At 52.5% G+C, this 20531-nt stretch overlaps 1 protein-coding gene across 1 annotated transcript in view; it reads right to left on the bottom strand.

Annotated features, from left to right (window-relative positions):
• The window catches only part of COL28A1 (collagen type XXVIII alpha 1 chain), a 65893-nt gene extending 45701 nt beyond the window's left edge, over positions 1-20192 (bottom strand). Inside the window, exons 1-10 of the mRNA XM_036759584.1 lie at positions 20063-20192; positions 19000-19556; positions 14603-14623; positions 12607-12663; positions 11540-11593; positions 10475-10516; positions 10148-10174; positions 7615-7659; positions 5591-5635; positions 5041-5094 (exon numbers count right to left, since the gene is read on the bottom strand). Of these exons, the coding sequence (XP_036615479.1) occupies positions 5041-5094; positions 5591-5635; positions 7615-7659; positions 10148-10174; positions 10475-10516; positions 11540-11593; positions 12607-12663; positions 14603-14623; positions 19000-19556; positions 20063-20192 (1032 nt within the window). The remainder of the gene's footprint in view (positions 1-5040; positions 5095-5590; positions 5636-7614; positions 7660-10147; positions 10175-10474; positions 10517-11539; positions 11594-12606; positions 12664-14602; positions 14624-18999; positions 19557-20062) is intronic.
• Between the last annotated feature and the right edge of the window lie 339 nt (positions 20193-20531).

Genomic DNA, 20531 nt, shown 5'->3' on the forward strand with positions numbered 1-20531 from the left:
GGGGATGCTGATTTCTCATTAGAACCTTACAGAATGGGAATAAGAAACTAGGAACATTTTTTTCTTTTTTGGCCAAATGTCTCTTTCTGAGCAGCCCTGGGAAATCCGTAGGCCTTTAGAGGGGATGGGCAGATGAAGGGAAGGATGCCTAATAAAGGGTCATTATGAAGTACTTGGCATTTTGGGCACCACACGCTCTATGTGCATATGAACGTTACAGTTTGAAAACTAGGCCTGCCCCAAAGAAGTTAAATTTCTGGCCTGGACGCTGTTTAGAAGGAATTTTAATGGTCAAAGAAGGAAATTGTCGCTGCTGGAGGGCTGTGAAGCACAGCCTGCTGACGGTCTACTGGGAGAGTTGGGGCTCAGTCCAGTCATTCTGGAAAACAACCGGGAATGATGGATCCCTGATCTGCTCACCCCAATGATCCCTCCATCGGGTGTGTGCCCCAAGGAGGTCACAGGCAAAAGAAAGGTCCCATGTGTGACCTGTATCTGAAGGAGGACTTTTGGTGGCAGCTTGAAACCTCAAATAAAGTAGACACCCTTTACTTGGGAAATGGCTGAATGCCACAGGAGTATAATGGAATATTATTGTCCTGTTAGAAATTCTGAATATGAGGATCAGAAAAACATACACACAAAAAAACCCCAAAGTGATTCATACAGAGAAGCAGAACCAGGAGAACAATACAGACAGGGACAGAAATCATGAAATCAGGAACAACCCTGACAGAAAGGGTCAGGATTCAGGTGAGATGTGTCCATCAACACCGGCCCCAGAGCACCTACGACCAAACAGTCTTCCCTCCTCTCAGGAAAGAGGTGGGGACCCATGGACGTGGAATGGGGCATACACTGTCAGATGAGAACACGGTGTCCACTGGTTTTGCCTAGCTGATTTTCCATGTTATAAGGGAGTAATCAGTGTGTGTTAGGGGCAGAAACAACTGGAACTTTGAAAATGGCATAAAGGAAATCGGTAGAGAATCTTCATTTCCAGACACAGAAGCACTTCACACACACATCGCCCAGGAACCGTGACTGATCCTCACCCCAGGCCCCACCCTTGTCAGATCTCCTTGGAGACTCAAAGCAGGTGTGGAGAGAAGGATGGCCACATGGGGAGGGGAGGTAGACCCAGGGAGAGGAGGGCCAGGACAGTGGTACAGACCAGCCTGACATAGACCAGCCTGGCACAGAGCAAGTGTCTAATCAGTGCTGGTGCACTGGCTCTTCTTAGCACATGGTCCCTTCCACTTGGCTAAGAACCATGCAAACCCCTGTGTTTCCTCCATGAGAGGCTGCCCTTCACACACATAGTCTCTTTACCCAGGGCATCTCTCCAAAGATTGACTTTTCAGGTTTCCTGACCTGGGGCAACATTTTTAATCGTAGAATAGCTTTGGAATGTTTTCTTTTCTTTCTGATTGTAGCTACTGCCTGGACAGTTCCCCCAGGGCTGGTGGCTCAGGGTAGTGGGGATGATGCTGGCCTCTGACAAGAAGCCCTTGCCTGAATTTGGCTCTGATCTTCAATCCAGACCATGAGCTCTTCTTTGCACCCCATGACTCAGAGTGGGAGCATGAAGCTGCGTGCACACACATGCCCTGGGCATCTGGGATGGACACTCTGTTCCCTGGCCATCCTTTACTGCCCAAAGTGATTCCAGGTGCAGACTGTACTTGGCCAAGGCTTCTCGGGTGTTTTCTTAACTTTCCAGGAGCTGAGTCGAGTTATGGGGCTGAGTCCAAGGTCCTCCGACAGAGGGGGAGGGGAAGACTTAGATCTGGGCTAGGGAGGAGGGGGATGCGCTTAGAATAAAGATGGGAGGGAAACAGAAGAAGCAAAGTAACATGTGGAAGAGCATCTTCAGAAAGGCCCAGCAGCCCACTTGTGCGCCACAGTCATGGTTTGGACATTGCTCTGAGCGTCTTACCTGGGTTGGGGGGCTCTCCTGCACCCACCTGACCCAACTCTTCATGCACACACTCAGGCACAATGGTGGCCCAGCCCCAACTCACACAAAGAGAGCCTTGAGGAAAGCGAGGCGAGCTGAACTTGGAGCAGAAAATGGCATCTGTGGAGTTCTCTTTACAACAAGAAGAGGTGCCAATGTTTCTGAAGAGCTGTGAGGGACAGTAGGGTAGAGTGGATGCCAAGTGTTTGACCAGGAGACAGAAAGACCTGATTCCCAATCCCACCTATGACTTGGACAAGCCATATGGCCCTGGGTAAGTCATTGAACCTCGAGCAGTCTGAGGCAGAGACAGAAGGCTTCCAGAGCTAGTGGAGGGAGGTCCCTCCCTCCCTTAGATCCTCAGGTGGCAGAAGTGGGATGGATGTCACGGAGGAAGGGAGCTTGTATCAAGGACAGCGCATCCACCAGCTCATTTGACCCTCATGACAGGCAGGTGAGGGAGGCGCCTTGGCAGTAGGAGTGTCCACGTTTTATAGGTGAGGATGCTGAGGTTCCAGGAGGGGTCGTGACTTGTCCATGGTCACACAACCAGTAAATGTTGGGGCAAGACTCAGGCTCAGGTGTTTCCTGACTTAGAGCCTCAGGCTCATTCCCAGCAGAGCCACCTGGCTGCCTCCATGACTTATGTGGGGTCCCCAAGAGGTGATTTGGTAAGTTTAAGCTGGAATGGAGGAGGAGGGAGTCCACCTTCTCAATGAACCTTATGTGTGAGATCTGGCCACAAGATATCTCCTAAAGTCATCGGTAACAAAAAGAATCCATCAGCCATGCAGCAGGTGCAAGCTCTGACAGAGGACAGCCTGTGTTCTGGGGGTGTCTACACCAAGCTTCAGGAAGCTTGCAGCAGCGGATACCTCCAGACTGGAGGCCGGCTCCCCCGGCGGAGTGTGACCAACCACCTGGGTTCCCCATGATAATCACAGATCAAGCATATCAACACCAACCCTTGACCCAAGACACAGAAACTCTCCCCTACTCCACTAAGAGTCCTCCTGCTACTAGAACTGGGTCCTCAGGCCACTTATATCTAATCCCAGCTAAGACACCGATAGCCACACCTTGACAGGTACCACCAAAGCTGCATCCGGGACAACCCCGAGGGACAGAAGTCAACCCTCAGTGGTGTGATCATATGAATGTGGAGACAGCTGGTTTCTGGAGGAAGGCACCAGTGCCCTGGGTGGATCCCTTGCAGATTGACAGAGCTAGGGGCCCGTGGGATGGACAGGTACAGGTGGGCTGGGAGCTCTATGCTCTGAGCCAGCCAATCCCAACATCTGTTCTCCAAACTCCAGTGGCCTTCCCTGCCCACATATTCTTCAGGAGCCCCCTAGGATGGAAGAATCCCATTCATCAGGGAAGCTGGGCCCTGTTAGAAGGAACATTCGTGTTTGGTTTCTCAGGCAACCAGACCATTTGGGGCCAAAGAAGAGTCATTCCACATGTGGAAAATATTTCTGATAGAAAAGACTCGGAAATGTGGGCCAGGATCACATTTTCCCAGACTTGACTCATGTTCCTTTTTGGCCATCTTTCATGTAAAACACTGGATGGAGAAAACCCACAGCCCAGAGCATGCAGGAGAGAGGAAGCTGGGCCTCCTGAAAGGAGCCATTCATGGCTCCAAAGAAAGGATGAGGCAGTGTCTCCCCCCACCCTCCCCCCATTGCTCCAAGCCTGATTCAGGCTTTGCAGACCTGGCCAGGTTTGGACCCTGGGGTCCCAGGGTCAGGAAGGCCCCGGGCCCCAGGGTGGTCCACTTCTCTTGATGGTTCTCATGCAAAGCAAGGGAAGACCCTTATTTTCTTAGGTGTTCAGGCAAATGCTGGACCCAGAGCAGAATGTACCTTCTCAGAAAAGGCCCCAAAGCCAGAGGCCAGAGGCCAGCTCTGTTAATGAAAGGCACGGATATGAGGCCATATCCGGAGGATGCTGCAACTTTCCTAAGAATGCTGTGAATTCTCTGTGCACAAAGGAATCTGGGATGGAGGGCAGAATGGCGCAGGCCTCCAATGAAATCACAGGCTTGTCTAGGTTTTTCTTTTGCAAAGAATCCCCTTACTTCTGTCAGGGTAGTGCCATGACTGCGAAGGTCCAAAGGTGGATGCCTTCACTTCATCCCTACCTCTGCCCTTCCGGGTCTGCGGCCTCAGTATCCTCGTGCATCCCCACCCCTGCCCCCAGTAGGCAGGCAAAGCCTCGACAGTTGTGCCTCCACTTTTTACCTCGGTCTCTCTCTCTGTCTCTCCACCTTCAGGCCCTCCTCGCACCGGCATCCTCACTGATGCCTTGGTCCCCCTCCCTGTTCTCACTGGGCCTATAGCTGTCAAAGGCATTTCCTAAATCTCAGCCCACGAGTCCATCTCCCCCCGTGTGCCTAAGCAGGGGCCATCTTAAAGCCGTCCTCAGCCATCAGGCCATCTTCTCTCCTTCCATACGTTATCTGGCGTGGCTGTGTCCGGGTAAGCAGGTTCTAATGCCCTTCTGCCCTTCTTTGCTTGCTCTGAGGGGATGGAAATTTCTTAAGGGCTGTTGATGATCCCATCTGTTCAGAAGATTCTTGGCTCTATTTGTCTGGCCCTAATCTCTCTCCTTTCCCCCTGGCCATCTGCCCGCTGGGCACCTCAGAGTAGATTCCCAAAAAGGACGTCTTGAGCCCAGTAGCTCCCAAATGGAAACATTCCATCCCCCTCCTCCTCCCCAGCCTCCCATCGTCCTAACTTCCCCATTACTACGGAGGGCACTATCAGCCTCTGAGTCACAGCCAAACAGTTCAGAGGAACAGATATCCTCCTGGGAGCCCCATTCCTGCCTGTTGTCCAGTGGGGAGCTGCGTGACCAGGGGCAGAAGGAAGTGAGAGGAACTGGGAAATGAAGCCATATATGAGCGAGCATGTACATACGCAGCCCTGAAGCCTTGTGCCTAGGGCACGTGGGACCACTCCTACCCCATGGGCAGGGTGCTGGCTCACCAGGCATTCACACATTTCTACAGTTCTTCTTTCAGTATTTCAAAATCCCCAACCCATAGTCCACATATCTCAAAGGGTTAACATTACCTTGTTACCTTGAAAGCCTTTTGGCCCTGGTTCACCTGGTGGTCCTCTTACACCCTGCCCAACAGGAAAACCAAGAATGAGTTAGGTCCTACAGGACTTGAAGGTCACATCAGACCATAGCTCAGAGGTGAACTCTGTGTGTGGCTGAGGGCCCTCTCTCAGGGCCTGGAGATGGCCCTGGAGCTGGTAGAGTGGGGGAGCTGCAGATGTGGCCTTTCTGGGTCTTCCTAGGCTCTCACCTGGGAGCTGGGGGCTCCTGGGATGCTGGCCTGAGAGCTGGAAGCTCCCCCCCCACCCCAGGGATGCTGAGCCCAGACACAGCTAGTGAAGGAAATACCACATGGGCACACTCTTCTAAAGGGAATGACCACACTGGGTGAAAGGCTGGGCTGGACAGCTTCCGTCCTCCATTGGATGATTCAGCCAAAGACAGGCAGCTTCCATCTTCCTCCCTGGAAATGACTGCCCAACTGCTTCTCCCAGGGCAGAGTTGGAGGGAGGGCCCAGGGCTTGGCTCTGGCCCAACCTGGGTCTGATTTCAGTCTCTTACCTGTGGTCCCCGGGGGCCGTTGGGTCCATAGAGGCCTGGAGGTCCCTAGAGAATAAGAAGAGACCACAAATTCAGGGGAGGCAGTGCATGAGGCAGTTACAGAGCGAGCGCCAGCATGGGGGCAAAGACCAGCATCTGGGGCATGAGGTCTGAGCTTCTCCCAAAGGGAAGAAGACACATGACCTCGGACTCGGCAATAAGAGGGCATGTAGTCCCCTGACCGAGGAGCCGCCCTCAACATGTGTCACCACCTCTCTGGAGAGGACAGTGGAGGCTCCCACAGGGCCTCCTGTGGCTGGGGTTTGACGGGGAGTCTGTTTTTTTAATCGAATCGAGTTCATCAGCCATGGAGGTAACAGCTACCTGGGGATTTTTTTTCTTCCTTTCCTGCTGTGTTCAGAGCAGCTTGAGGAAAGGAGAGAAGAGAATAAGCATTTATTAAGTACCCACTGTGGCCCAGGCCTTGTACTAAGTAAGGCCTTTACATATACCACCTCATTTCATCCTCTCCACAATCCTGCGAGGTTGGCACTATTATTAACCCCATTTACAGATGGGGAAACTGAGGCAGTCAGGGATTAAATGACTTGCCCAGAATCATGCAGCCAGGAAGTGTCTGAGGCTGTATTTGAACTCAGGTCTTTCTGACTCCAAGCTCAGTGGTCTAGCCACTGCACCACCTAGCTGTCACCTAGCTTGAGCACTCTTCTGTCACCATACCAAGTGGGATGTGCTGTGGTGTGGCTCTTTGGTCATCCATCCCCTGAGCCAAGAGGACTTGAATTGTTTCGTAGGCAGGCCTGTAACATGGAGGAGCCTAGTCACCCCCTGGCACCAAGGTCTGCCTTTCCTCCCAACAGCTCCAGCCTTGCCTACATCTCTCATTGCCACACACTGCGTGGGACCTCCCAGGTGAAGGGTGTGAGTTCTCCTTGGCCACAATCATCCCCATCCCTGTACTTCCCGAGCTCTCCATTTATACCAGCCCCTCCCACCTCACTCCTCCTAGGATCTGAGCATCTGGAGGGCAGTAGCTGTGTCTTGTCCCTCCTTGGCTCCCCCCAGGGTCCAGTCCATGCATGCAAAACACATGTGATGCTTGAGCCATGGTGACTGATGTGAACTGAAAATAGAATTTTCTCCCCAAGAAGGTCAAACTCCCTTGAAGTTGTTTCTATTTGGCTCTGCCAGCCCCCAACTGCCCACCTTCAGGGCACCTCGATCCCAGAGGGGTCCTGGAGGCTTTCGCGCAGCCAGCCTTGGAGGCTCAGGCCAAGAGGCCAGGCTTCTTCTTGTCTCCCCAGTCTCCCACTGGAGAGCTCAATGTGGAAGTCACAGTCCAGAAGTCAACCTCAAGTCTTCTATTAAGTGTTCTTCACCATCAAGTGATCCGCCGAGAAGTGCTTATTAAGCATCCACTGTGTGCTGGGTACCAGTTCAGAATGGTCCTCCTTTCTGTCTCACTCTGGGGGTTTTGTTCCTCCTTCTGGAGAGTTCTCTGGCTGTCCCTCTGACCCAGTAAACACCTTCACTATCGGTGCTTCCCTGACTCTTTGTCTCCACCTCAAGGTCAGGGACGGCCAAGCTCTCCCTGCCAGATAGTTCCTAACCAAGCCTCAGTGCCCACTGGGGACAGTTTTGCAGCTCTGGCCTCTTGCCAATGCCTCCATCACCGAAGCCTGGGCTTGGTCAGGATGGTGATGACAGTCTTGTGTATCGATTTAAGGTTTACAAATCTGACCACATTCAAAGGAGGGAGGCTATTGGCCCCTTGACCACCCACTTTGGAGGTGTCCTCAGGCCCCAGCCCTGCTCACCCCAAAATAGAGCTGGCAGTGGGGGCCCACTGGCAGAGGCCACCCTGTCCTCCTCAGTTCTGCTGGCCTCAGAGCAGGATTTCTGTCCTCTGGCCTCAGGTATAGAGGGTTGCTGCTGAGCTCAGCAAGATGGACTCCCCCACAAATTGCTTCTCATGTGGGAATCCCATGCCCACGTGTCCCCAGCATTGTTAAAGCATTACTTACTTTGTCACCTTTTATTCCTGGGGTGCCACATTCTCCTCGTTCACCCTGAAGGAAAATGAACCGTATAACATGGATCATTGCTTGGTATTGGCATTGTTATTAAGCTGTGCTGCATGAGCCTGCAGGGCTGTGGAGAACTCTTCCTTCCTCCCAGCATGGGGATCCCCACATTTCCCCACCTGGCCCCGAGGGAGAAAAAAGATCGCGTTTACAGTGCAGGTCACCCACAGAGAGCCAAGGGCAAGGAGAGCTAACGTTTTCATCCTGTCCCAGAAGAGAGGACGGGTGAGTGAATTCCAAACTGGCTTAATAACCATCCCCCAAGGCCAAAGGCATTGGAGAAGATGTTCCTAGAGGCTTGCCCTGGGGCTCTGTCCTTGCCTCCTGTGTTCTTGCTAATGGCTTTGTGAAAGCAGAGATAACCTGGCTGTTGAATTTATGGGTGGAATATTAACCTACTGGTGCTGGAAGCCACTCATTTTACTGATCAGAACATTGATGCCCAGAGAGGTCAGTGACTGACTCAGAGGCAAACAGAATGAAAGTGGAAGCCAAAGGTGGGAACCGGAGGTCTTTCCACCCACGACAGTCCAGACACAAAGGATCATCTTGACAGCCTCAGGCCCCATCTACCAAGATGAAAGTGAACAGAGGACAAAGACTTGGAGCTGAAAGGGACTTTTGAGGTGTGCCCTCCAGCAAGTCAGAGACCTTTCACCATGGCCTGCCCAATCAGTACTGGTCAAAGGCTTTGGGAGGCAGCACTGGACTTGGAGTCAGGAAGGCATGGGTTTAAATCCTGCCTCGACACTTCCTGAGGTGTGGCTCTGTCCCCTCACTGATTCTTTCTTTCTTTGTCTATCAGAAGGTGAAAATAAGGTGGAGTAGATGAAGCATGGAAGACCTGGAGTCAGGCAGTCATGGGTTCAGAGCCTGTGTGACCCTGGACAAGTCACTAAGACTTGGGGATAATAATGCCTACCTCCCAGGGTTCTGGTAGGCCCAAATGAGATATTAATCAGTCAATAACCATTTATTAAGTGCCTACTGTGTGCCGAGCACTATGCTAAGGGCTGTAGGATGCTGTCTTGTCGCTGTCACTGCTTTGTGGACAAGGAATCTGAGTCTCAGAGCAATTAAGGGAGCTGCCCCCAGCTTCTCTTCTGTTGGTGGCAGGGAAAGGGACACATGCAAACCCTAGAAAGGAGGGGGCAGGAGCAGGCTGAGTGCACAGAAGAGGCCTGCCTTGTGACCCAGATAGATCAAAGGAAAGTGGAAAGTGCCTATTTGTACACAAATGTTTACAGCGACTCTCTTTGTGATGGCAAAGTGAAAGGATGCCCGTCAGCCAGTGAATGGCTGAACATATGACTATAATGGAATATTATTGTGCTGTAAGAAATGACTAGGGGGATGACGCTCTCAGAAAAACCTGGGAAGACTTATATGAACTGATGCAGAGTGAAGTGAGCAGGACCAGGAGAACATTGTGCACAGTAACAGCAACATTGTAACAATGATCAGCTATGAAAAAGCTCAGCCACTCACTCCGATCAAGACAATGATCCAAGACGATTCCAAAGGACCCATGATGAAAAAGTCTCCCGTTTCTAGAGAGTGAACTGATGAACTCTGAGTGAAGATTGAACCAGATTTTTTCACTTACTTCAGTTTTCCCGCCTCTTGGTTTGTTTTTGCAACATGGCCAATATGGAAATGTGTTGCATGACTTCACATGTGTAATTGATAACACACTGCTTGCCTTCTCAATGAGTGGGGAAGGAGCTGGAGGGAGGGAAAGAATTTGGAGCGCAATTCTTTTTAAAAAAATGAATGTTAAAAATAAATAATACTTTAAAAAGAAAAAGGAGAAGATGGGAGCTGTCCCAAGGGTGAGAATGTGCCAGCTCTGCCCCAGCCAGATGAGGCTGTCTGCACCATTTTCCTCACATTCCCCATCAGGAGAAGAGTTGAGAGAAATTTGAATGCTGGATTCAGATGGAAAATGTCCATCAGAAGAGGGGGCCCCAAAGCAAGCAACGGGATCATGGGGGGGGGCAGGGTGGAAACCAAGTGAGTCAGTCTCCAAAATGGGAAGCACACAAAGATCAGGCCCCCAGGGGCTCCTAAATCGTTGGCCCAGCAGATCCGGAAGCACCAGGGCCCCTGAAGACAGCTTTTGTGTTCAAGGCTAATTTTGTGAAGGCAAAGATTGTCCTCACATCTTTTTTTTTTTTGTCAGAAAAGGGCTCCTCCTCTTTGGGGTGCCATCCATCTTGGCAGAATTCCCCTGGTTAAGGAGGGTCAGTGGAAAGGCAGAGGACCTCGATCTAGTCCCAGATCTGCCACTTGCTGTCTGTGTGACCCCGGGCAAGTCACTTAACTGCTGCATGCCTCAGTGTCTTCCTCTGTCAAATGAAGGCCTCCAGGGTCCCTTCCAACTCTCTACCTGGGATCCTGTAGCTTTCCCTGGGAGGCTCATGGTCACTTTTCTTCCTGCATCCCAAGTTTATTGATCACATTAACATCTTACCTTGTCCCCTTTGTACCCAGGATCTCCCTGAGGAAGAAAGGGAAAAGGAGATTGTGAGTGAAAGCCAACACCAATCTCCTTCCTAGCCCATGTTTATTAAAATGGACCAATAAGTCACCTGGTGGGACAGTGACAGGGCGTCTGGTGGGGGTATACGAGGAGAAAAAGGAGGGACTTTCTGCCACCCCTTCTTGCATTTCTGCTTCATTCCCAGGCCCCATATCCCCAGATCTTCAGCCCTCGGATCATTGGACACAGTGGCCCTTTGGCCTCCAGAGCCTCCCAGCCCCGAGGACAGCACATGACCCTGTGCATGCTGGGACTTACCCCCGGGCCTTTCTCTCCTGGCTCTCCTTTCTGGGCATCACCCTGTCACACAAAAAGCAGCCTGGTTAGAGGCAACGGTTCAGAATGCCTGCCTCCCTCTCAGCCTTCTTGTCCAGCAAGACAAGCTTCAGCCCCAACAGGGACCCAGTCACCCTGCTGCCCACAAAGGGCAGGAGCCATCCACTAAGCACAGCCTTGACCTTTCGAGAAGAGCCGTCGGTATAACCCTGGACAGTCATGGCCCAGGCAAAGCCTTTGGGCCCGGATGACCCGGAGACCCATGTCATTCCTGCACGGTGTCAGGGGCTTCCTGGCCTCTGAGGGCCTGTGCAGATGGCTGCATCTAGGCCTGGTTTCTATGGGTTCCTCCGAGGACCCGGGGAACAGAAGGAGCCAAACCACATCTCTGTGGCACCAAGTTAGTATCAGCATTCATGACCTGGGCCCATGGGCACACACACATACACACGTGTGCATGTACACATGCATACATGAATGAGTGCACATCCTGGTCATGTGCCCAGCCTCCCAAAAGGAGAAAGAAACCGTGAATATTTCAAATGTGCTGCATAAGGCAGGGGCCCACACCAAAAACTCCTGGAAAAACTACGTCCAAGCTCTCTCTCAGCAGGAACGGGGAGAATTTGGAACATCCAGCCTTAGATGGCAGGGGATGGGAGTACAGCATGCCACCTTCTTGGCTCCTGTGAAAGGTCTGCTAAGGACAGGTGGGAGACAGTTGTGAAGACTGTGTCTCCCAATCTGCTGCTCTCCCACAGCCGGGGCGGGGGGCCATCGGTGGAGGCCGGCCCTTCCTCAGGAAGCAGCTCTGTTTCCAATTACTGACCTCAGCAGCGCCAGGCAGCCAATGCCGGTGGCACTCAGGAGAGACCAAGCCAGGCTCCCGGGTGGGCAGCAGGTGCCAGGGCTCTCCCAAAAGTCAGTCAAGTTTTCGTAGCTCCAAGAGAACATGGGTTTTTTTTGTCCTGGGCTTTTGTGTTTTAAATAAAACTGGAAGGGAAGATGGTGGAGAAGGGAAGGACAGAATTTGAAGGAAAGACTCACCGGTTGGCCTCTTGGTCCTCTCTCACCTTTGCTCCCTGGATAGCCATGGCTGCCCTGTGCAGGGAAGAAATTATGAACAGGGGTGCTCCCCTTGCCTGGCCAAGAGCCAGAGTAATTCTCACTCGGAGCCAGAAGGGGTTTGGGGCTTGTTTATCCAATAGCCTGCCTAGAAAAGATGGGGCCCCCCAGAGAGCCAGAGGCCCCCAAGTGAGCAGCAGGATGCCCTCCAGGGGGTTGGAAAGAATCCCTCTTCCCTCTGGACCTGAAGCCGAAAGCACACCTATGTGACCCTAGGGAAAGAGAAGGCATGGCGGGGAGGGAGGGGAGCGAGGGGACCAGAGCGCAGGGTTCTCCCAGTCTTGACTCCCTCCCCTTGGCCACACCTAATGGGGTAGGCAGCTCACAAGGGTATGCCTTCCTTCCCCAGCTCCCCAGTGCCCCTATTCCGCCCCCCCCAGACCAAGTCCTGGGTCCTCTGCTCGTGGAGGGACCCTTAGGAATGACCTTGATTGACCCTGTCATTCTACAGAAGTGAGAACGGGAGCTCACACGGGGGAAGGGACCTGCCCAAGGTCACCCATGAGCAAGGTCAGTGGCAGAGCCAGAATCCGAACCCAGGTCCTCTGACTTCAAATTTGGTGCTCTTTCCACCACTACCCCTGACCCCTCACAGCCTCTCTGGTCAGAGGCCAGGATGTTCCTGCAAAACACCCTCCCCTTTGGCTTGAGTCTAATTAAAGAGGAAGAAAGCTCCAGCAGGGGAAGGTGGGGGTGGGGGGCCGTCTAAGGCGCCGACGACCAACAGATTAAGCTTGGTTTATGATTCCCTTCCGCCGTGGCGAAGCCCTCAGGCCTTGGGAGGTGCGGCACCCCCTTCCCCACCTCTGCTCCGAGTTCAGTTCCATGCAAACGCCTCAAGCTCTTCGGGCAGGCTTGGGATCCTTCCCCAGGGGAGCCTCTCAGCTCCCTCTGCCGCTGAGACCCCGAGCTGGGCGACAACCCTTGAGTTCATCATTCCTGAGCAGCCTCCCTCACCCCGCCCTGGGGTCCCAGGGAGAGATACTCACAGGAGGTCCTGGCTCCCCGGGATCACCCTTCTCACACTCGCAGGCCTTCCGGACGCACTGAAACACGAAGGGCCACGTTGAAATGCCAAGAGTCACCAGCATTTATACAGAATTGTAAAGCTTGCCAAGCTTTTCTAAATGTCCTATTTATATGTGTCTCAAGGCGCTGGACCCGGAGTCAGAAAGACCCGAGTTCAAATCCAGCTTCAGATCCTCATTAGACGTGTGACCCTGGCCGAGTCATTTCTTTTCTGACTGCCTGAGTTTTGTAAAATGCAGAAAATAACAGGCTCTGCTTCCCGATGAGGATCAAACAATCTGAGGTCTGTAAAGTGTTTGGTAAACTCTGAAGTTCTGTACAAATGCATCTTGTCTGATACAACGACCCTGAGATGGGATTGTTATTCTCACTTTACAGTTGAAGAAACTGAGGCAGGTGATGGTTAAGTGACTTGGTCAGGGTCACCCAGCAGTGTGTCTAAGGCAGGATTTGAACCCAGGTCTTCTTTGCTCCAGGTCCAGGACTCTATCCACGGCACCACCTAGTATTCCACATTCTAAGTGATGTGTGACAAAAGACACATTTTCTGTGTGGTGCCTCATAACTGGAGGTCAACCAGCAAATGCCTTCACATCCCCTCCCTCTCTTGGGTTAGTGCAGAATGGTGGGTAATGGGTGGTGTGCAGAGGCTGGAGGAGTCAGGTGACCCGTGATGCCAGGAATGTCCCAGGTGCTTTCCTCTTTCCAGGGCTGCGTTAGCCGGGCAGTGCGGGGCTGCTCGGACAGGCGGGTCGGGGACCTTTGGGAGGAGAGAGGTATGTAGGACAAGTGGATGGGGGTCTGCAGAGCAGCTGCAGCGGTCTGGGATTCCTCACACGTGTGTGAGTGTGCAAGTACATGCGAGTGTGCATGCATGTGTATGTGTGTGTAAGTGCATGCACATGTGTGTGAGTGTGCCCGTGCTTGTGGGCGCATGGTTCCTCTGTTCCCCAACACTCTGGCAGAGGTGGCGAAGAGAACAAGCGAGGTCTGAGTCTTCCTTCCTTGGTTGGTTCTGTGAGTCTGAAAACATGGCTCTCTCTCCCTCTGCTCTTTGGGGCTTCGGAGAAGCTTGGACCTGGTCCAGTCCAGAGAGTGTCTGAGAGCACAGGGGCTTCCTTGGATGCCAGGGGATCCTGGCCCTTCTCTCTGCACTCGCCCTTTGCCCCCTTTCCTTCTCTGCCCTATCAGGGGAGTCCGGGATCTGTCTGTGAAAATGGTGAACAGAAGAAAATTCTTCCAAGTAGGAGGAAGACTCCCCCCCTGGAGGAAGCCCTTTCTGGGAGCTGCCTGATGTTTCCACAGAAAATATGTAATACCAGAAAAATTATTATTTGCTGCCCGAATGCAGGAAAACAGGTTAGAGGGAAAGTCTTGGGAATGTTGATTATCATTTCACTCTAGGGGATGTGGGCGCCTGCTTATTAGCATATCTAAAGGAGAACTTCTCCTTCCTTTGAATACTTTGAATGAAAATCCAGGAGTTGTCTCTTTTGTGTCCACAACCCCTCATCTTGTGTATTGGTACTCTTCTTGTGTTAATGACCTGGGTTCAGCCTCTTATCAATTGAGGAAATTCTTTTAAAAGAATTTGTGACTTGTCAAAGTATAAAGGAAATCAGAATGGGGGTGGGGTGGGGTGGGGAGAGCCCAAATGTGAAATGTAATCAGAGGCGGAGACCCACGTGGATGGATTTCAGGCATCTTGGGATAGACTGTGAAGCCTGGATTCCAGCCAATGGGAACAGGGGAGGGGAATGTGACCGGGGCAAGGCGTACAAAATGGTGTATTTGCCTTAAACAAGGGTGCCTATGCCCGCTCTGGCAAGAAGGAAATCAAATGCTTTCCTGGGTTTATTGGTTAATGCCTTATTTTTCTGCGAGCACGTTTCTCACACAGGGGTCAGTGGCAGTATGCTAAGGGAAGGCAGAGGAAGGCAGGTAGGTCATGCTCACCTTCTTATCAAAAAGGGTTTCCTGAAAAGGAAAAGAAAAAGAAGCGCATTAACCTGGGCAGTGGATCCTCGCTGCCCCTACCCAAGCAGATGGAGGCGGATAGAAGAGGACCCCCACTTTCCAGTTCTTGCTCTGGGCCTGGCAGACAAATCAATAGCACCCCAACAGGCTTGTCCTATCCCAGCTCACCGTCTCTGTGACTCCCCAAAATCCCTCCCTGGTGACCTTTTCCCCCTCCGGGCTGCCTTCTCCTGTTAGATCCTAAGCTCCATGAGGGCAGGGGCTAGCTTTTTTTTTTTTATATTCGAATCCCTGATATTTAGCAGAGCCTGGCACATAGAAAGTGCTTAATAATTTTTCGTTCATTCATATCCTGTGACTGCAAGAACAGTCTTCCCACTGTCCCACACTGCTCCCATTTCCCTCCTCCCATCCTGACCCCTACCAGTGTCTTCTCAAAGGGAAGAGGGGAGGGGGCGATGGCCATGGGGGCACTAGGGTCTTGGAGAGCTCCCCAAGAAAAAGTTTCAAGGCCCCAGTCACTCCCCCTGTGGTCATCACACCAGTCTGCTCTGTCCAGACTCTCTCAGCCTCTTGTCCTGACTGCTCAGGGACCCGGGGGACATCCATCACAGGGGACTCACTCTTACTCTCCAGCCACAAGCAAGGGAAATTCTAGATGAAATCCATGTTCGAGGCCAGCTAGCCACATGCAGACCCCTTTGGTCCACAGAGGCAGGCAGAGATCTGCCCCCTCACACTTGCAGAGACTAAGCTCCTTGCCTCCCTCTGTCAGACGAAGACTCCACAGGGACTGACCGACCTGAGGCTTCTCTGTCTCTCCATCTGCTACAGCCAAGCCCTATGCTGAGAGGTGAGCCTTGGCTGGCCTTTCTCCCCACTGGGGAATCCTGAGCAAGCTTGGTGTTCCCAGTGTACCCATTGCCCGTGGCACAGGGCTGAGCAAACCAAAGGACTCTTAGTTAAAGTTCTCATTCTTTTAAATCAAATATCAGAACCAAAAGAAAACTCTAAATATGTAGCAGGAAGAATTTTAAGGTCTATTTCTAAAATGACTGAATATCCCATTTCATCACTGTGGGTGAACTCAGAAGTCTCACAGTTCCTGTTCCCCCATCCACTGTTTTTTGGAAGCTTCTGCTTTCGTAGGATCCTGAGTCTCACGCTGGAAGGGGCCCTCATCCAACTTCTTCATCTTAGGACTGAGGTAACTGAGACCCAGAGAGGTCAGGTCACAAAGTAACGCCTCCAGCCATCCATCCAGAAATCTATTCCACATACAGCCCCTATAAGAAGGCTGGGAAAGTTCTCCGCTTGGCTTCACAAAGCCAACTTGGCAGGGACAACACGGGCCAGGGAAAGCTTGCCATGGCTCAACTGAAAACTCTCCTGGAAGGGCCAAGGGGCTCAGCCTGAGGCAGAGAAAGCCCCTGGGGGGAGGCATGGGGATGGAAGACCAGAGAATCAGCTTCAAGTCTTTGAAAACCTATTCCGTAGAAAGGCCATCTGTCCCCAGAGGACAGAACCAGGAGCGGTGGGAGGCGACAGTTCAAAACATCTGGAGAAACTCCCTGGGATGGAAAGGAAAGGGTCCAGAAGTCCCATTGGCTGCCTCGTGAGGGTGGGGCCCCTGGGCTCTTGTCCAGGGTATCCTGGAGACGATTCTTGTGTGGGGCTAGGGACCTCCTGGTCCCTGCTAGGTCCAGGGGTCTGACTCTGGGGGTCCTCTGGGTCCCTGCTAGGTCTGGGGGTCTGACTCTTTGGTTCAGAAAGTTTGTGATTTTGCAGTTAAATCATAACAGTGGTGACCATATAGACATGACAATCCTGGGGTCTCCTATAGCTTTGAATTCGCCATCTCCATGACAACGCCATTGGCCGCAAGGAATTGCCAACAAAGCACAAAGTCGGCACTGCTCCAGGGTCCCTGGGCAGTGGGGGTGGAGGGTGGCTATAGGGCCCAGTTGTCCTGTAGTGTGGGCAGGAGCCCAACACTGGTGGAGAAGCCGCTTCCTGCCATAGGTGGGTTTGCAGGAGCTGTTGGCAAAGGGTCAGCGTCTAAGAAAGGAGATCGAGGCTAGCAGCAGACAGAGAGCAGTGAGGAGGAAGGTGGGGAGGAGTCATCCCACAGTGATGACGTTGTGGAGGGGTTCTAGGTTAGGTGGAGGCAGAAGGGAGGGCTCCGAAGGGAGACAGACTGAAAGGGAAAGGGGATAGCCCCAGCTCCTGGCTCATCTCTTCAGGGCTAGAAGGGGTCTATGAGGGCAGTGAGTCCAAACCCTTCGTTTTTACAGAGGGGAAGACTAAGGCCCAGAGAGGTTGAATGGCTTGGTCAAAGACACAGAAGTCTAAGAGGCAAAATCAAGATTTGAACCCAGGTCTTCTGACTCCAGATTCATGCCCTTTCCACTTGAATTAGGCTTAGAGGTGTGCAATAGTGAATTAAATTAAATTACATTATCAATTAAGTGCCTGCTCTAAGCAAAGCCCTGGGTTCGAAGAAGGAAACACAGGGCCCCCAAGGAGTCAGTGATTCAGCAGAGGGTTACAAACCTCATACTCAGAAGCTAAGAGCTAGGGGCCAGCTGGGGTCGGGGAGGCTACGCACACAGACTCCGGGCTCCCAGAGTCTTCAACAGGTGGTCAAGGACAGTGGGGTGGAATAGAAGGAAACAGAAACTCATCTGCTTCCCCTGTCTAAACCTGACCAGAAACCACAGAACCAAGCAAAGTGTATAGAGTGAGCCAGCCTACGATCCTTTTAGGTGAGATGTTCTGAAAAGGTGGCTTCTTCCTGCAGGCCTTCCTACCTCTGTGACCCACGAGAGGGTAAGATCGGGACAGAGAGAGGGAGCTGGAGACCCGAAGGGCAGCCTTACTTCCCCAAGGGTTGGAGGTGGGGGGACAGGAGAAGAGGAGGGGCTGGAGGCAGCTGCCCCAAGCTCAGGAGAGTGGGTTGTTCACATTTCAGTGAGAGTATTTGCAATCAGCAATGCTGCAATCCGGGCTTAAGTTTTTGTTTTGTTCATTGTCTAGAATTAAGGAGTGATGAAGATTATATTTTATAATGTGTCACAGTACATTTTTGGGGTGAAGTTATTAAGCATTCACCAGCACACCCCAGTAGGGGCGACACAAAGGGGTCAGACAGGCACCCTCCTCTGCTCAGGAAACGGAAGCCCAGAGGCGAGTGGGTCATGGCTAATGGTATTCATCTCCACAGTTTCTAGCGTAAGCAACACTTTGGAATGAAGGGTCCAGTGCTGTCCAGCACAGCAGAGGCAGAGAGCAAGTGATAGAATGCCAAGCCCAGACAAACGCTTAGTGAGCACGAAAGGACAGACAGACTGGTGGCTGCAGTTTGCCAGGGACCCCAAATTAGGCAAAGGAATGGATCATGAGGGGGAATTAAAAACTCCAGGGATGCATTAAGGGCAGGCTACAGAGGAATGCTTTGGGATGAAACAAGCCCCCAAATTCCCAAAGATGTGGTCAGGGCAAAGGCTGACGCACCCAGGTAGAGCTGAGAAAGACCTGAAAGCCACAGTGGAACACTAGTTGACTCTGCTATTCCCACCTGAACAAAGGTCAATACAATGCTAGAATGTACTAAAGAGCGTGATGATGTTTATAAGCATCAGTGAGGATGGGCCAAGTTCTGAGGATAAAAAGAGCAACTCAAGACAGTCCCTGCCCTTGTCTAGAGTGGGGACGTGGTCAGAGAAGGGAGCTTTGCTCTGGGAAGTCACAGAGGACACAGGAGGGAAGGAAGTGACCCTTCCACCATCTGATGGCTCTGGTGTTACTCAGCCAGGAAAGCTGCCCGGTAACACGGACTGGGGAGACCCTGGGTCACTGTCGAACACACTGTCACACCTCCAGGAAAGCCTCCTGGTTACATGGACTGGGGAGACCCTGGATCACTATCTAACACACTGTCACACCTCCAGGAAGGCCTCCTGGTTACATGGACTGGGGAGACCCTGGGTCACTGTCTAACACGCTGTCACACCTCCAGGAAAGCCTCCTGCTTACATGGACTGGGGAGACCCTGGATCACTGTCTAACACACTGTCACACCTTCAGGAAAGCTGCCCGGTAACACGGACTGGGGAGACCCTGGATCACTGTCTAACGCACTGTCACACCTCCAGGAAAGCCTCCTGGTTACATGGACCAGGGAGACCCTGGGTCACTGTCTAACGTGCTGTCACACCTCTGAAAGAAGCAGAGACCCTCTTCTTCCCTCTGCAGCTAAGAGAGACCAGGGTCACTCCTGAGCTCACACAGGACTGGCCCCTCCATCTCTGACTCACGGGGCCCAATCCCACACACAAAGAAGAAGCCCAGAGTGTATGAATGAATGGCTAACTTACCAGCTGGTGCTGCACATTCTCAATAACGTTAGGGTCACTCAGTAGTGGGATAGGTTTGCCAGAAGACTCGCCCGAGATCAGCCGAAGTTTGGCTTCATTGGCCACTTGGGAAAGGCCAACGGTGACAAATGAGACACCCAGATTCCGGGCTGCATCTGAAATGCCACGGACATCAGGATTCTTCGGATGGTCGATGCCATCGGTCATGAGCACAGCCACCTTCACACCTCCATCACGGCCCTCTTTCTGAAACAGGTGTGTGGCATTGGAGATGGCGTAGTAGGAGAAGGTGCCTTGTCCAATGAAGTTCATGGAGCGGACCCTCTGCTGGAAGCTCTGCAGGTCTCTCCATGATGCAAAGGGCTGGTCCACTTGGACAGAGCTGCTGAACTGCAGAGCCGCTATCCTGACATCGTATTCCTGCAAGGCGCCCTGAGGAGGGTGGGAAATCTTGTCACTGAGACTAGTCACAAACTCCTTCTGTTTGTCAAAGAGGGTGATCTTAGAGCTCTCGGAACTGTCCACGATGAAGAGCATGTCAATGAGGCAGGTGGAGCCTGAAACAGAAGGAGCGGATGAGGCCAGAGAGCACCTCTAGGAGTGAGGCCGCGGGGCTGTCTGAGATGGGGGGCAGCCCTGCATGCATGGAGGATGCCGAAAGCAAGGCCCAGACAGCGCTGTAAAACCCTGTCTGGGCACCGAGGCTCACCCGTCCTTCCCCTGCCCATCCCCCAAAAGGCAGGACACACCAAACTATGGTCTGCCAACCCTCAGCCCACCGCCAGTCCTGCTAGAGGGGGAAGGTGGCCCAGAAAGGTGGCCGTCTCCCAGAAGGATGCCCAGCAGGACATGCTCCAAAGCCCCAGTGCTGGACTGCTTCTCAGACCACACACTTCTGGGAGGTTCTCTTTTGGAAGTCTCTGAGACAGGGTGAACCCAAGGCGGCCAACTGGGTAGCCCAAGGAACGGATGTGAGCCAAGACAAGTCACACTGATTTGAGATTTCTCAAAACCTCATGGCATCCTTCTAGATAACTAAAGACAGTCGTAAGAAAACTCTCACCCTGCGGGTCACCTCTCCTGGATGATGATGATGGGTTTCCCTTTGGCCCCTTCTTCCGCTGGCCATGCACTTGGAGAGTCACCACAGCCACCCAGAGGAGTAGGCACAGAGCAGGGCGGCTGGTCCACATCATGGTGCCTGACGCAAAAGCATCTGCTCCGCGGCCCCAGGGGATGGAGGCCAGGAGATGGTCCTCCTGGGAATGAGAGAGCAAGGTTTGTCCAGAGCTGGCCTCTGACCAGAGGGAAGATCTTCCCAGAAGAGGCTGCCACCCAGCATTCCTCAGCTGTTGCAAGAAACATAAGTGGCCCTGGGCAGCCCAGGCCAGGGCTGAACCTGTGACCCCTGAACATGAGACTGCACCCCCCTCTCTATTCTCATAGGCACCTTTCCCCTACATACACACATGTCCCCCATATACACCAACATACAAGTACATACATGCATACATACATGCACAAGGACACAC

The sequence above is a fragment of the Trichosurus vulpecula genome, chromosome 5 (genome assembly GCF_011100635.1).
Source record: "Trichosurus vulpecula isolate mTriVul1 chromosome 5, mTriVul1.pri, whole genome shotgun sequence".
In the NCBI taxonomy this organism is placed as follows: domain Eukaryota; kingdom Metazoa; phylum Chordata; class Mammalia; order Diprotodontia; family Phalangeridae; genus Trichosurus; species Trichosurus vulpecula.